Raw genomic sequence first — 17,099 nt, forward strand, 5'->3', positions numbered from 1 at the left:
CTAAATGTATAATGATTTCTTAAAGTGAGGGTTTTTTTTTTTTTTTTTAAAACTCAAAATATGATTATTTCGGGAATTACCTATGATTTATAGTGATAAAATATATCATATTCAAGTTCTAAATAAGTGCATAGACAATTCTAAATATGAGATTGGAATTGTTGTATGAGACTATATAGTAAAAGAGGGTAACTTAATTAAGCCCTGTTTTATAAGCTTCTTAAGTTTCTTTTCTACTTTCAAAATGTGATCCTAGGAGATCTGTTAAGTTAGTTTATAAATTAATTGACTTGTTCATTGTAAAATGACATTTACTTAGAATGATTATTAATAAGGATAAGACTTAATATTAGGTTGCATTTGTTCACCAAATAAATTACCATAATTTAATGCAATTACTAACCAAGATTCCATCTAACTTCTATTTTTATTTGGAATTTCTCCTTTCTTTGTAAATGAAAAGGATATTTATATTTGTCGGTAATTAGTTTATACAATTATCATTAGTCGCTGTAATTTAGATCAAATGGGCCTTGCTGTTGTGCCAAATTAAGTATTCTATTTATGTAAGTGGGCTGTGGTCTGCCCAACACCTTTGGGCCATACACCAATGAAATTAGGCCATTTTTAAACCCAAATTAATAAAAGAATATTATTGTTATTATTTTAAGCAAAACTTAGGTGTCCTATTATATTAAACAGTAGAATGATAAATACATAAACTGCTTACAAGGAAATAAAAATAATAATAATTTTAAGATGTGTCTCAAATGGTAGAAAAGTAAATGACTCTGCCACACTATAGGAGATGAAATTAACACATCATACAACTTTATTCACTAAAGGAAGAACTTCTGTGGCTGTATTGCCAAGAGTGAGATCCTGAATTATTTATTTGATGTTATGCCAAATGCCTGGTTTATAAATGGAAAAGTAAATTTCAAGCAAGAAAGGAAATAGCAAAATGACAAATAAAGTCATTGGGAAGAATCCAAGTAGCGAAATTGGAATGACAGCCCAATTCCATGAATGAGAAAGAAATGTGTAGAGGGTTGCACCAAATGCTACCATCATGCTTGCAATAGAAAAGAATAGCGTGATAAGTTGGATGATTAACCTCCTTGGTAGTGACACCAAAAAGTCATCTTCTGAGTAACGTGAAGTAATGATTGACAAAAACATCAACACTGAAGCCGTGGAAGAAAAGAGTGCAAGTGCATCTGATATGATAAAAACTATAAAAGCTGTGTCACGCAAGAAAATAGGTATCCCATCATTGTTGTTGCCACCTGGTACGGTGAAAGCTGCTGTAAATACTACAGTTATTATCAATGCAGCTACAACACTGCATGATGTAGTAGTTTCTTTCATCCATTTTTCACCTTGTTTAAGCAATTCCTTGTGTTCTTCGGTAAAGACTTCTCTAGGAGTTTTATTATTCTCATTTTGTTGCTCTTGAAGGGATGGATGGACATAATTTTCTACAGCCTGGAGATGGTGATAAAACCTTAGCTAGCATAAGCATGAGCAGTAATAAATTTGATTATCAAAAAAAAAATCTCTAATATTATAAAAAAATTATTAATGAGGCCAGAAAAATAAAGGAAACTTTAGAATTAGAATAAAAATCATATATAGGCCAGATTTTTAAATCTCTTTTACATTCAATTATAAATTTATAATACTATATGAGAAATGAAAGTACCGCAGTCTGATGTAAGATCGAGGCACTAGTGGTAGAGGCAAGAATAAGATTCTAATAAAATAATAATTTGTAATAGTTGAGATGATGCATATATATATATATTGGCAGGATTTTATATTCACCTTGAACCATTCTAATTCTCTCTGCATTTGCAATGCTGCACCAGAGAGTTGACTTGAAGCTGCCGACTGTCCAGCCAAATGCAAGATGTTGTCAGTTTTTCCAAATTTGTTGACCGCTTTCCAGGTATATAGATACACATTCCTTTCTTGTACAATTTTAAAAATCTTTTCTTGGCGATGTAAAATTGCCATATGAAGCAGACCGTGTTCATTATTTTTGTCGCGGTAGGAAAAAGCAAAGAAATCAGCATTCAAAATTTCATTGACAATCTCGCAAATCCCAAGTTTTGCAGCTTCAAGAAATGGCACCAAGAAAGTTTTAACGGCCTCTGTACCATTCCACGTAACGTCATTACCATGGCACGCGATTCTAACAATTTGAAGGGTTTGTACATGTGTCAACTTTATATCGCGAATGTTTTTGATGTCTGGGACTGCAATTGAACAACGCAAGTCAATGAAACAAGATAAAGAATTCCTTCAAGATACTCAATTTAATTAAGAGAATTGTTCAATGCCAATTACCTAGCAGCATGAGGACATGCCAGATCATTTGGCGCAAAGCACCTGTGTTATAACAAATAAGTAGTATTATAAATTGTTTTGGTTTGTAGGATAATCAATTTAAGAAAGACTAGGTAGATAGATAGATAAGAGGTGTACAAACCAAATGAAGCATAGATTATTCGACGAATAGGTCCAAAATGTTTGGATTCTTTAAACTCGTCTGAACACTTAGCCACGTTTTCTATGTCCCCATGGTTACTTTCATTGGAAGGAAAATATTCCTCTTGCAGAGGAATCCCTGCAGAGACAGGCAACAACAATAAGAGCATGTGAATATAAGACATGGGTTTGTTATAGTGTATCTGAGTCTATAAGGGCATGAGAGGAAGAATGTTGTTACTAACAATAATAGATCAAGCGTCTCCAAAACCCAAGGCGACTCCAACTCGCACTTTCAAAAGCTAGAGGCTTACCAGCCAATATTTTTAATATACTTTTTCTGTCTGAATTGTTTTCAAGAGCTAACTTTGGATATTGCTTCCATAAATCTAACGCTATACCTGTAAAAGGAGTAGAGATCATGAATACAAATTAATTAGCAGGGCAATTGTTTTGTTGTAAGAATGAAAACCGTAACATAGATAGTGTCGCACTAGGATGAAAAATTCTATCCACTAGACCACTGAGTTGAACACATGAAAGAAAACTAACAAAAGAAAGCAAAGACAATATATATGATCAACCTAATTTGCTGTAGAAGGATACAAATTCCGGATTTGAAGAATGGTAAATTAACGAGGCCTTTCAGCAACCTTTGAGTGCTGGAGGGATGCTACAGTGATATGCTTCAATGCATGCTAACATACATACAATACAAGTTGACTATATATAATGCAAGAAGATATTAATTATAAGGTAATAACTGAATGCACATGAATTTGGATCTTCTCCTTATCTCAATTTACCTTAGGAAGTTTTGATTTATTTTACAAAGAAAATCAAAATGAGGATGCATGTTTAAAAGGGACATAAATTTTAAAAATGACACGTACATAAGTTTGATAACCATTTAATTTAATATATATATAAAATGAGTAATAGTATACAGAAGTCAATTATATCCTCATTAATTATCTTTTACAATATTGACCATTATGATATGGTGTCAAAATATACAAAAAATAAATAAATAAAAATATTCAACCATTTTTAAACGATAAAATTCCAAAATTAAAAATTAAATCAATAATAAAAAGTTCTAATGTGATAATTTAACGTTATCTAACCGTATCGCAAACAAGAAAATAACTTTTGCACTTACCATAGTGACCGAAACGTATCAGAGCTTTAATCAGTTCAGCACCGTTATCGTCATCCAATGGTTCTTTTGTTGTTGACACAAGAAATTGAATTAATCCCTTGTGGCCACATTCTGCTGCTGTATGAATTGGAAGATAACCCTGTTCGTTCCTTATGTTTGGAAATTCTGGGTGCCTAAGGACATAAGCTTCTACAGCCTTTCTATTGCCATATAAAGCAGCGTGGTATATAACGGGCCAGCCACTCTCTTCTCTCAAATTTTGAAGTTCTTTTGCACTGATCTTGAATGCAAGCTTCTTTATAAGCCAAGTGGGGGCACTTGAAATATTAATTATGTGAAAAATGGTATACTCATGGCTTGAAACAGTTTCCGTCAAGGCCCCAGGAGTTCTATCTACCAAATCTTGTAAAAGTATCCAATTACACTCCTGTATAGCCTTGATTAATGGCCTGAACCGAGCATAATCAGCCGTTATCACCTCGGTCCTTTTGTTCTCTGTCAATCCCAAATAATGTAGATGTGAAAATGTATGTAAAGGACTTTAAAATTTATTATGAAATGCTTGAAATTTCAATTTTTATCCAAGTCACATACCTTGTGCTGTCCCAGATTCATGAGCAGTCCTTTTGCATTCCAATTTCCTAGTTTCTTTATTGGAATCAACTTGCATTATCTCAGTGATTTTGACTCCAGAGTTGGATGATTGAATAGGATCCATCTATTCACTTCTTTCGTCTTTATCAAAACTACAAATACGATGACAATCAAAATACAAGATTCAAGACTCACGAAGAAATGAGAGTGATGATGAGTTGAGGATTTTTTGGGGCCAAGTCAAAATGGAGATGGAGATATAATAGAAAGTGTTTAATAAAAAGAAAAAGACAAAGACAAAGTATATATGAATGCGTAATGAGAGAGAGGTGCTTTGCTTGTTAATTTAGAAAATTCCTAAAGCAAAGAATATCTTTCAAACTTGCCTTTTTCATCATATTTGTGCCACTTTCGTCCTTTTTTTTTTTTTTTTTTTTTTTTTAAATCATTAAGATCGTATTGGTAAAGCGTAGTATCATATTAGGATCGATTTTTTGAAGAATAATATATCTCAATATTTTCTTAACACACTGAAATATAAGTACTCAATTGATAAGTGAATTTGTTGTACAATAATTAGTGCATAGAGCATATCAAGATCTATGGTAAAAAAAAAAAAAAAGATAATAGAAAGAGTGTTTGACACACACAAGAAAGTGTATGAAGCTGTTCTGGGTGCTTCTTTTCTATGCATTATTCTACTGGGTATTGCCAAATGTCATGTTAGTAAATCATCTCCCAAATCATATATCAAAATAATACATGAGCACAGGAGTTGTGGTATCGTGTGTTTCGTATTTAGTTGGAGAGCTAATTAAAAATTTCGTGGAAAAGTTGGACTGGTTCGACTCAACTTCAACCATTTCCATATCATCTATAGAGACGTCTAAACCATTTCGCTTTTTATAGGATGTTTTTCTAGTCTTGAGATTGACTTAGCATTGTGATGTTTCTTCCATATAATTTTCACTGTTACATTTAAATGTTGATGGAATAAACTAATAGTCTCTTTAGCTGCCTCTGTCTTTGGGATAAAACACAAAAATTTCTTATTGGGATCTGATGTTGCAATTAAAGAAGAGTTTTAAAAGTAGTTCCAAGTAAGTTGTTTACATCGTGATATTTAATTTATTTTGTCAAGATCATGCTTAAATCCCGTTGGATTCAGCTTATAGTTTTGAAATCATATTTTATAACTCAAATTCAATGATATACATGCACAGTCTTCATAATATTATGTCAGGACGTCCTGACTATAAAATTTCTATGTATATATAATATTATCCAGGAAACTGTGCTCTGGGAATTATGCAGTGGTGTATTATTCAGCAGAAAAGGTTATTGTTGTGTGCTAGTTCAAAGTATGCCTCTGCAGGAAATTATGCAGAAAAACTGCTCTGAGATTATGCAGTGTGTTTATCAGCAGAAAAGGTTATTGTTGTGTGCTAGTTCAATTTTGAACTTTGCAGGAAGGAAATTATGCAGGAAATGGTGCTCTGGGAATTATGCAGTAGCATTACTCAGTTTTCTTTTTTGGATATGACACAGGCAGTTTTTTTTTTCCCTGGCTCCAAGTGTTTACTGAAATACCCGGTGTTGTCATGAGAAATTAGCACAAGCTACGTGGCTGTTTGAGAGAGCAGGTAATCATAGAGTATATGGAAGAAGGATTAGTCCATACGATTCTGTTTGAGAGGGAATGTTAGTAATAATTAGACCTGGCCAAACGGGTGGGTGGGTCGGGTATGGTCCTGGTCAAATGGGTACGGGTCCTTATATGGGTCGAGATAACGGATCCAAAATGGTGGACCTTTTTTCTCTCTCCAGATTTTAGTTTTTTTTCACCTCAATAATTTTCAATTGACAGTTACACCCCCAAAATTCCGCAGTTTTAATTTTACAATTACACCCCCTAAATCAACTGGTCTAAATTAAATTCAATTTAGAATTAAACCAATAGGAATCAAATAAACAAATAAACCATAAACAAACAAACAATAGATATAATACAAAACTATAAATACCAACCAAAATAAACAAATACAAAATCACTAATACACAATTACGCATAACATAAACAAACAAATAAGTCAATAAACTTAAATACCAACTAAAATAAAACAAATCATAATCCAATATTCAACAAAAAAACATTCTTAGGACAGCAAATGTTCATCTACAGTGGGCGTGATAGGTCTCTTGATTCCACAGTTCGAGATTATTAATGGCACATCAAGATCATCATCCGAATCATCATTCACCTCATCATCTACAAAACAATGATCAACTATAAATTAATAAATTTAAATAATAAAATATATGAAATATTATGGTAACAGTTACCTTCAAACTCATATCCATATAGCCAAGTTCGAATGCATATCAAAGATTCTGCATTTTTGGTCGAAGTGAGCTTCGATATTTGTTAAGCACTTAACTGCCAATACTAAAAGCGGACTCCGAGGCTACGGATGTTATTGGTATTGCCATGATATCACGAGCCATCATGGTAAGATTGGATAACGATCACGATTGTTCTTCCAATCATCGAGGATATCTAAATTCTGATATTTGATGCGATCAAATCTCATCTTTCCAATAAAGATCTAATTCGGATTCTTAGTGGAAATGAAAACACTCTCATAGCTATCAAAATCCTACATCATTTAAACAATTAGTGTCAAAAATTAAAATTAAACAATAAATAATACTTTATTTATCATAAGAATATAAAAACTAAAAAGTATAGTGACTTACAGAAGAATGATCTATACGCCTCTAGAAGTAAAACTAGTCGCAAGAGAAACAACTGAAGGTGGCAAGAACGCTTTAAAACATTTAGCCTCGTAAGCTTGAAAAAGCTTTTGCAAGTTATTCTTAACACCTCTAACTTCCGTTCGGCAGTATTTGAATCATAAACTTTGTTGAAAGCATACTCACAAACTAAAACTTGAGACGTGGGGCAAGAATAGTTGCAATCGTCAACACAAAACTATAAGAATCCAATATTTTATAAATTTTGGGATCATTTGTTCTGCCATGCTCTTAACAACATCTCCTCACATCCTCTCCAATTAAACGCAATTGAATTTCCCATACACATTTCAGGTACAAGTTTGCTGTAGGATTTAGAACCTGAGAATAAAGTGTAATATCATAAAAGGTTCAAGAACTGCATATCTCTCCCCCTATCCTATTCTCATTTGATGGACAAAATTTATAACTAGGATTACTGTTGACAAAGCCACAAACACGGGACGAAATATTACCGCTTTTCAAGCATTAAAATGTCAAATTCATTAGTGGAAACATCCAATCTCAACCCATTGAGCTTTTCACTCTATTTGTACAGCAAGTTCTCCAAACTGATTCTCCTAGCCTCGGTTGCTTTAATATATTTCACACTATCTCAAATCTATTCAAAGCAACACTAGTAGCTCTTAACCCTTTTGAACAATAAGATTCAAGATAGCAAAACATCGCACATGGAAAAATTCACCTCTACATAACAAAGCATTCTGCACATAAAGCTGATTCCTCAAAATATCCTCCATGCTATCATTACTAATTGTATCCAAAATATGAGAAAACTTTCTTTTCAATTCCCCACTCTTGCAAGAAATTTATAATATTTTCTGCCAAAACAAACCCAGTGTGGAGGAGGAATATGGCAAAAGTTCAGTATTTTACTTTGCAACTCCCAATTCCATCATATAATGAGTGTCAAAGAAATATATCCCTCAGTTGTACCAGAAGTCCCAACATCAGAAGTTAGCATATTCTATTTGTAAGCCTCCTAATTCAAGCTTAGTTTTTTTCTTCATCTTTCATATATTTTTTAGCAATCGCCTTAGCGATGTTCCTAGAATAATGCACAAGCTCCTTACAAACATACAAAAGGACTCTCCTAGTTCCTTCATTCTCCACATATGAATATGGATAGTTATGTTGAATAATTGATAACGCCATAAATTCACGATAAGTCTCTTGACTAATCTTCCTACTTTGCAATCTATGGTTATGATCAATCAATAATTACCCCATCATGGTTGGCATGTTTGGACAATTTCCTATATGACCTTCATATTTTAGTCCCATGTGTGACACTACCATATGCATAAGATTTACTACATGCCTTAAACCTAGTCCTCTCAGTGTTATTCTCAACATGTATCTCAAAATGATTCCAAACTTCTAATGTTTTACGTTTATTTCTAGAACTAGTTGTAGGAATACTAGAATTAGAAGGAGGTGGCATTACTTGAAGCATCGTCAATTGCTCTCAGTTAACCATATCTGTATTTATAGTTTCTGAATCCGCTATGTCAATGCTTAAGACTACAAAAATAAAAATAAAACAAAGAAACAAACACAAGGACACCATAGCCAGAATAAAATTAATCTAAACTAACATTTATATCAGCATGCCTAAATAATATATGTTTCTATTTATTGATAATGGAGCATGATTCGAGGAAATGCCAAAGAGCTTTTTAATTGTGATTAGCTATATATTAGATAATGGATTAACTATAATTAATTGACAATTATATGTCAATTAATATATAGTTAATCATCAATTAATAATTGATAATGGATTAACTATATATTAAATATTAATTGATGATTAACTATATATTTCTTCTTGTATAAAATTGTTCTATTTCTTTTCCACTAGGCATGATTTTTTCTTTGATGTACATGCTTCGGATTGCTGCCAAGATTGGCAATTGCATTATTGAGAATACTACTTTATTTGAGAGAACATAGCTGGGAATACAGATAAAGGAATTGGAATACTACTTTTGTTTCCTGATTTCCATAAATAAAAACTGAGCTTTGAATTAAGAAATAGAACCAAAACACACTTGTAACAACAAAAGACAGATTCTGATGTGTTTCCAACTTTGTATGAAAAAGCAAAAGCTCCCCCCACCACCCCACCATTTTTACTTGGACTTAAATCTATCTCTCACCACCCACTGCAATTCTTTTGATTCATCTTTTTCAAACTTCATTTTTGCCTGTTGTTTGGGTTTCATTCCCATTATTTTAACCTTTGATGCCTTTTGGTATCTTGTAAAGTTCTACTTTTTCTAAACATATATGATAACCAATGCCCTAACTTTTAATTAATTAATCTCTTCTTATCATTATTATACTCTTAAAAGAATCTAACCAAAGATGATTGATGTAAAGATTGACTATAATACTGCTAACATAATAAAATTATATTAAACATAAGCAATTCCAATTCCAATTCCGTTTATGTTCATTTTAATTAGTAGAATAAAATAAAATTAAGTCAACTCAATAGCAATGATCGATGTTATAGGGCACTCAATGGCATCGACTAATGTTGGGCAAAGCTATGAAATTAATAAATGGAGGCATCTAGCTACCATTTACTAGTAATTCTTTGGAAAAGGATCCACCATTTTATCAACTTTAGGTTACACAAAATCTATTTCATATTTTCTTTTTGGCTCTCTTTTTAACCCAATGTTAGACATCAAAACCCCACCCAAAATTTATTTTATCTCTTTTCTAAAAGACTTGAAGTTTCATATATTGTTTTCCGTCTACCATCATTTGGTGGAGAAAATGTAAGCTTCCAACCTACTCAAAGTAAAAGCAAAGAAAATAATAATTAAAATTTATATTAATATTCCTCCACCCATGTCAAAGTTAGGAACATATGTACTTAAAAGAGAAAAGGCTAAAGATACTTTGATGATGGTATTGTCGGCCATGATTTCACCATCGAAAAGAAACCATTTTGTTTATATCAATTGAAAATGGGAAACACAAACTTAAAATTTATGTATATAATTTAATGTGTTCAAGATGCTTTTGTCTAGTTTATGTGATGAGCTTAGTAGTATTGGTGAACAGACTTTGAGCATAATCAAATAACATATTATACATACTTCATACATGATACATGATACATCCCTCGCTCAGGATTTAGATTACAAATGTTGATACCTATTTCTATTCAAAGCAAAGATCTACACAAAGGTGAATAACTCTCTGTATGAATGCTGCACAGGGAAATTTGGACCAAGCCTCACTCACAACGTCTAGCCTAAAAGAGTTGTACATGTTTTGCAACAAATTAACTCAGTTCAATAGATATATAATTCAGCTCTAGTAAAGTCCCCATCCCTAAATGGCAGGATCAGCTAAGGCCCAAGAGTAGACCTGGCAAAACTGAAATTTTAGTACCTTTGTATCAAGATTAGGGATCTGTGAAGAAGGTAATTCTGATTCTGCCTTGCCAAAAGAGATTATCCTTCCACACTTCACAATTTCTTTTACTTGGAAGCCTGTCTTTATATCGGTGTAATAATCTGCAAAGAGGAAAGAGGAAAACCTATCAACCAGGGGAACCTAACACAAACACACTCAACGAAAACAACTCTACAGATTTACGTACAGGGAAAGCTCAACCAGACAACAATATAAGTGTAAACAATGTTAATCTCACAAACAAAAATTAAAATACAAAATATTAACCATTCAAACAAAAAAGAAAACACAAAATCTGTCAAAAAAACAAAAACAAACACACAAAATTAGGGGTTAGGGATTCATTACCAGCCGACGAGGATGAGTGACGGCGACCGATGACTGTGGTACAGGGAATGGGAATGACTGATGACGACGAGTGACGAACTGACTATTAATCGAAGATGGAGACACCGAGATAGGGAGTTGATTCAGTTGAACTTCGGACGAAGAAGAATGATGAGAGATTGAGATGCGGCCGTGATAAAGTTATTGAGAATCTAAGAGTGAGAGATCAGAGATGAGATGAGAGTGAGAGATCAGATGAGATTGAGAGAGTGAGAAGCGTGAGTGTGTGACTGCTGCATGCATGAATGGCTGAATGCGTGAAAAAATTAGGGATTCAAAATTCATTACTGCAAATACGGGTGCTCGCAGGTTCACCCATATAAACCGTGTGTTTTTGGGTCGGGTACGGGTACGGGTCTAAAAAATGGGTTTAATAAATTAGACCCGTACCCTATATTTTTTACTCGAATACGGTCCAACCCGTGGGTCCAGACCCGTTTTGCCAGGTCTAGTGATAATGCATAAACGGTGCCGATTAAGTTTGTGCAAATGTTTTTAATATGTGCCAAAGCACTGTCGTTTTGTAAAGAAGAAAATTGTATAAAAGGGAAGCATAATCCCTAACTGTATTCATTCGTTCAGTTAAGAAAAAAATTCCTCTTTTGCTTCTCTCAATTACTTTCTCATGTCTGCTTCTTTTTCGTACTTTTCTCTCAAAATCCACAATAATAGAAAGTGTTTAATAAAAAGAAAAAGACAAAGACAAAATAAAAAGAAAAAGTATATGAATGCGAAATGAGAGAGAGGTGCTTTGCTTGTTAATTTAGTAAAGCAAAGAATATCCTCCAAACTTTGCATTATTCAACATAATTGTGCCACTTTCATCCTCCATTTTTTTTTTTTTTTTTTTTAAAATCATTAAGATCATATTGATAACGTATAGTGTCATATTGAGATCGATTTTTTGAAGAATAATATATTTTGATATTTTCTTAACACACTGAAATATAAGTACTCAATTGATAAGTGAATTTGTCGTACAATAATTGGTGCGTAGAGCATTGTGATGTTTCTTCCATATAATTTTCATTATTGTTGCATTTAAATGTTGGTGGAATAAACTAATAGTGTCTCTTTAGCTGCCTTTGTCTATGGGATAAAACACAAAAGTTTCTTATTCGGATCTGATGTTGCAATTAAAGAATAGTTTTATACATAGTTCAAGTAAGTTGTTTACATCGTGATATTTAATTTATTTTGTCAAGATCGTGCTTAAATCCCTATAAAATTTCTATATACATATAATATTACATAATCGACTGTTAGAAACACTCTCTTTCTCACTCTCTCATCCATCATTTAACACGTATACAAAAGATAAAATAATAAATTATCACTTTTTTCATTTCTTTTGTCTTTTTGTACACGTTTTATATGATTCTCTTTAATCAATTCTTTAAAACTCGAAAACAAAAACAAATAAATGAAATAAAAACTTCATTTTTATCAGCAACACCGTCATTTATAACAAAGAAGAAGATTCTACACTTATTAACTTAATTTATGTCTGACAAAATTGCAGTTCCAGTACTTGAAATTACTCTCGTAAATTTCCATCTCAATCTGTAACATTATTTCGTGATAGATAATATAGTTTATTCAATGAATCAAATGGTGTAAATTGTTCTACCTAACAATATTGCTAGACTTGTTAAATAATACGTTATAAGTTACAAGTTTTATGTTTAATAGCGTATATTTTCGGACCAAGTCAAGGGGCCAAAAGTAATTTTACGGATACAATAATTTTGTGATAAAATAAAGTAAACCATAGTCAACTGATTATCAGTAAAACTATTTTACTCTTATCAATACCCCAAAAAAAAAAAAAAAAAAAAAAATTCGACCCATTTATTAATGCATGGCAACAAACCATATTTCCAAAACATTTTTGGTGCAAAAGCCCACAAAACTTGATAGAAAAATGCATACAAGAAATAGTGCTTGCTTCACTGGATGTACTAGATGAGTGCTTGTCAGTTGACACCATTGATGTTGTACTAGACAACCATATAATCGAGTATGTCAAGAATTTCTATTTAATAATGAATATGATGTCCAAATATAATAATTTGGTTCGTTTAAGTGGGAGTATAACTCAAAATACAATTATTTCAAGAGTTGCCCATAATTTATAGTGATAAAATATATCATATTCAAGTTCTAAATATGAGATTGAAATTATTCTGAGACTATATAGTAAAAGAGGGCAACTTAATTAAGCCCTATTTTATAAGCTTCTTAATTTGATTAACATCAATTAAGTAGAGAAATATACCATCTACTTTCCATTTTTTTTGGAATTTTTCTTTTCTTTGTAATTTTAAATGGAATCTAAGTAGAGAAAGACTATGAAAGCTGTGTCATGCAAGAAATTGGGTATCCCATCATCGTTGTTGCCACCTGGTACGGTGAAAGCTGTTGTAAGAACTACCGTTATTATCAATGTAGCTACAACACTGCATGATGTAACAGTTCCCTTCATCCATTGTTCACCTTGTTTAACCAATTCTTTGTGTGCTTCGGTAAAGACTTCTCTAGGAGTTTTATTATTCTTGTTTTGTTGCTCTTGGAGGAAGGGATGGACATAACTTTCCACAGCCCGAAGATAAAACCAAAGCTAGCATAAGCATGAGCAGTAATAAATTTGATTCTCAAACAAAAAATCTCTAATATTATGGAAGAACTATGTTTTAAAAAAAAATTATTGACAAGGCCAGAAAAAATAAAGGAAAATCTAGATTTAGAATAAAAATCATATATATGCCAGATTTCTAAATCTCTTGCACATTCAATATGAGAAATGAAAGTAGCGCATTTTAAATTTTTGGTAAATCTGCAGTTTGATGTAAGATCAAGGCATCTAAGAGGCAAGAATAAAATTCCAATAAAATAATCATTTGAAGTAATAGTTAAAATGCTAAAATAAGTTTTTATAATTTGCATGGTTATATATTCACCTTGAACTATTGTGTTTCTCTCTGCACTTGCAATGCTGCACCGGAGACTTGACTTGAAGCTGCCAACCATCCAGCTAAATGTAAAACGTTGTCACTGTATTCACTTTTGTTGGCCGCTTTCCAGCTTGATAGATACGAATTCTTTTCTTTTAGAATTTTAAAAATCTTTTCTTGGCGATGTAAAATTGCCATATGAAGCCATATGAAGTAGACCGTGATTATTATTTTTGTAGCGGTAGGTATAAGAATAGAAATAAGCATTCCAAATTTCATTGACAATCTCGCAAATCCCAAGTTTTGCAGCTTCAAGAAATGGCGACAAGAACTTTTCAAAGGCTTCTTTACGATTCCATGCAACTTTATTACCATGACACAAGATTCTAATAATTTGAAGGGTTTGTCTATCTGTCAACTTTGTATCGCGAATGTTTTTGACGTCTGGGACTACAATTGAACAACTCCAGTCAATGAAACAACATAAATAATTCCTTAAAGATACTCCATTTAATCAAGAGAATTGTTCAACGCCAATTACCTGCCAGCATGAGGACATGCCAGATCACTCGGGGCAAAGCACCTGTGTTATAACAAATAAGTACTATTATAAATTGTTTTGGTTAATTTGTAGGATATTCAATTTTAGAAGACTACTTATTTAGCACATAGATAGATAGTTAGATAAGAGGTGTACAAACCAAATGAAGCATAGATTATTCGACAAATAGGTCCAAAATATTTGGATTCTTTAAAGACGTGTGAACACTTAACCCCGTTTTCTATGTCCCAATTGTTACTTTCAGTGGGAGGAACATATTCCTCTTGTAGAGGAATCCCTGCAGAGACAGGCAACAACAATCAGAGCATGTGTATCTGAGTGTGTAAGGCATGAGAATTAAATAGAGAGGAAGAATGTTGCACTAACAGTCATAGATCAAGCGTCTCCAAAACCCCATGCGACTCCAACTCGCACTTTTAAAAGCCAGAGGCTTACTAGCCAATGAATTTAATATCCATTCTCTGGCCAAATTGCTTTCAAGAGCTAACTTCGGATATCGCTTCCATAAATCTAACGCTATACCTGGGAATGGTCAATGGAGTAGAGATGGATACAAATTAATCAACAGGGCAATTGTTTTGTTGTAAGAATGAAAACTGTAACGTAGATAGCGTCACACTAGGATGAAAATTGAAAGAAAACTAATAAAAGAAAGCAAAGACAATATAAAGTATGATACATATTTAAAAGGGACATAAATTTAAAAAAAGTGACATTTAACTGTACAATATGGTTTAATTTAACAAAAAATATGAGTAATGGTATGAAGAAGTCAATTATATCTTCATTAATTATCTTTTACAATATTGACCATTATGAAATGGTTTCAAAATATACAAAATAACTATTCAACTATTTTCAATCGATGAAATTAAAAATTAAAAATTAAAAGCTATTTAAATCAATTGATTTTACTTTAATTTGGTAATTTTGTTGTATTCTAGCACATCCAATAACTCTTCCTATTATTATTATTATTATTTTTTTGGTTTTTTTGTAAGACATTATATACATAATATAATCTCTTCTATACATATTTTGAGAATTTATATTTAATTATTCCACTAACTATGTGATGTAATACATAGATGAATTAGTTTTTGGTAAAAATTATTAAACCTTTTTTAATATGAAATTTGACATGTTTGTTGCACAGTATGCCTAAATCAATGACATCTTCTTTTTCATGTTTTTAGATTATTATTAACTCCTATTGAATGAAGATAGATACATGTAGATTCCATTTAGGTTTTGATAACAACTTTAAGTTAAATATTAAAATCAGACAATGACTAAACAACAAACATGAACCAAAGTCTACTACATTTTTTTTAGCTTGAAATGATACATATGTTTAACTACTCATATATCATCATATTAACGTTTATGACATATACACAATCTTTGATTGACATATAAAAAGCAAGGTTTTAAAACCCAATTGGGTCGGGTCACAAAACTCGACTATTCCTGAAATCCCCAACCTAACTGTTGGCAAACGAGAGACTACCAAGTGATGGGGTTAGAAGACTTTTGTAGAGTGGAGGCCGGTAATTCAAGGGGTAGTGTCGGAGTGAATTTTGGATGCTAGAATCAACCAAAATTTGTCTAGAAAAATCAATCCAATCGCATTGGTATACGTGAGTCACAATTGGCAAACAAGTTGCTACCAAGTGCCAAGGTTAGAGAGTTTTGTAGAGCAGAGGCCGATGGTTCAAGTGGTGGTGTCAGATTGACTTTTGGTTGTCGAAATCAGCTGGAATTTGGCTGGAAAAATCAAAGCCCTAACTGTCGTAGGGGTGTATTTGCTAGATTGTAAACCTACAAGGACTAGTTGACTTGTAGGGGGTGTTTGCAAGATTTCAAAATTTATGGACCACTGGTGAAACCGCCAATTTAACCAGTCATATTGGTCAACCTAGGACCTGGCCCTTATAATCATTGTTTTAAAAACTAGACCGGAGGGAAACTCGCTCTGATGGCTGGGTCACGGTTCAACCGGTCCAACTAGTTGGACCACCGGTTGAACCGATGGTTTGACAGGTTTAAATACCATCAGACCCTATAGGTTTGAAATCTAGCAAACACAACCCTGGCCAAATGTAAATCGATGATCGATTGGGAGAGCAACAACGACACACCAAGGAGGGTAGATCGGATGATGGGGAGGGCGAATCGGTAGCTAGCAAGTAGAGGCATTGCCGGAAAATGGCAGATCGGTGGTGGAAGTCAATGGTCGCGGTGGCTTTTTTTGGTAAGACGACTGAATCTTCGTGAACGACGGCAAGGGAGATTGGGAGAAGGTAGATCGGTGGCTGAGGAAGCCTGTCGATGCCGGAGAAGGCCAATCGATGTCGGGAAATTGAAGAAAAATTACGCGGCGAAGGTGGACGACGAAACATTACGCGGCGGCTAGAGATGAAGCGTGACAGCGCTAGAGAAAGTCAGAACTCAAAGGGTGGTTTCCGACAGTAAGGGAAGGTGGAAGGTCGCCAGAAAAGGGGAGGTCATTGCCGATTTGCATTTGACCAGAGGGTGTGTTTGCTAGATTTGAAACCTTTAGGAACTGATGCGTATTAACCAAGGGTGTGTTTGTTATATTTTAAACTTGAAATAGTTAAAAAGAGTGACCCGACCCGAAAAAAGCCCGGGTCCCGGTCTAACCGGTTGGACCTGCCGGTCTGGTCCGGTTTTT

General features: G+C 33.2%; 1 protein-coding gene across 1 annotated transcript; it reads right to left on the reverse strand.

Moving 5' to 3' along the window:
- Positions 1 to 891: 891 nt before the first annotated feature.
- Positions 892 to 4,373, reverse strand: LOC116134517. The gene is made up of 7 exons (XM_031420210.1): positions 4,250 to 4,373; positions 3,656 to 4,150; positions 2,808 to 2,894; positions 2,495 to 2,632; positions 2,353 to 2,394; positions 1,828 to 2,261; positions 892 to 1,488 (listed from the first exon to the last, which is right to left on the reverse strand). The coding sequence occupies exons 1-7, from the start codon at positions 4,371 to 4,373 to the stop codon at positions 892 to 894; spliced, it is 1,917 nt and encodes a 638-aa protein (XP_031276070.1).
- Positions 4,374 to 17,099: the final 12,726 nt, after the last annotated feature.

Source organism: Pistacia vera, unplaced genomic scaffold, assembly GCF_008641045.1.
Source record: "Pistacia vera cultivar Batoury unplaced genomic scaffold, PisVer_v2 Contig289, whole genome shotgun sequence".
NCBI lineage: Eukaryota > Viridiplantae > Streptophyta > Magnoliopsida > Sapindales > Anacardiaceae > Pistacia > Pistacia vera.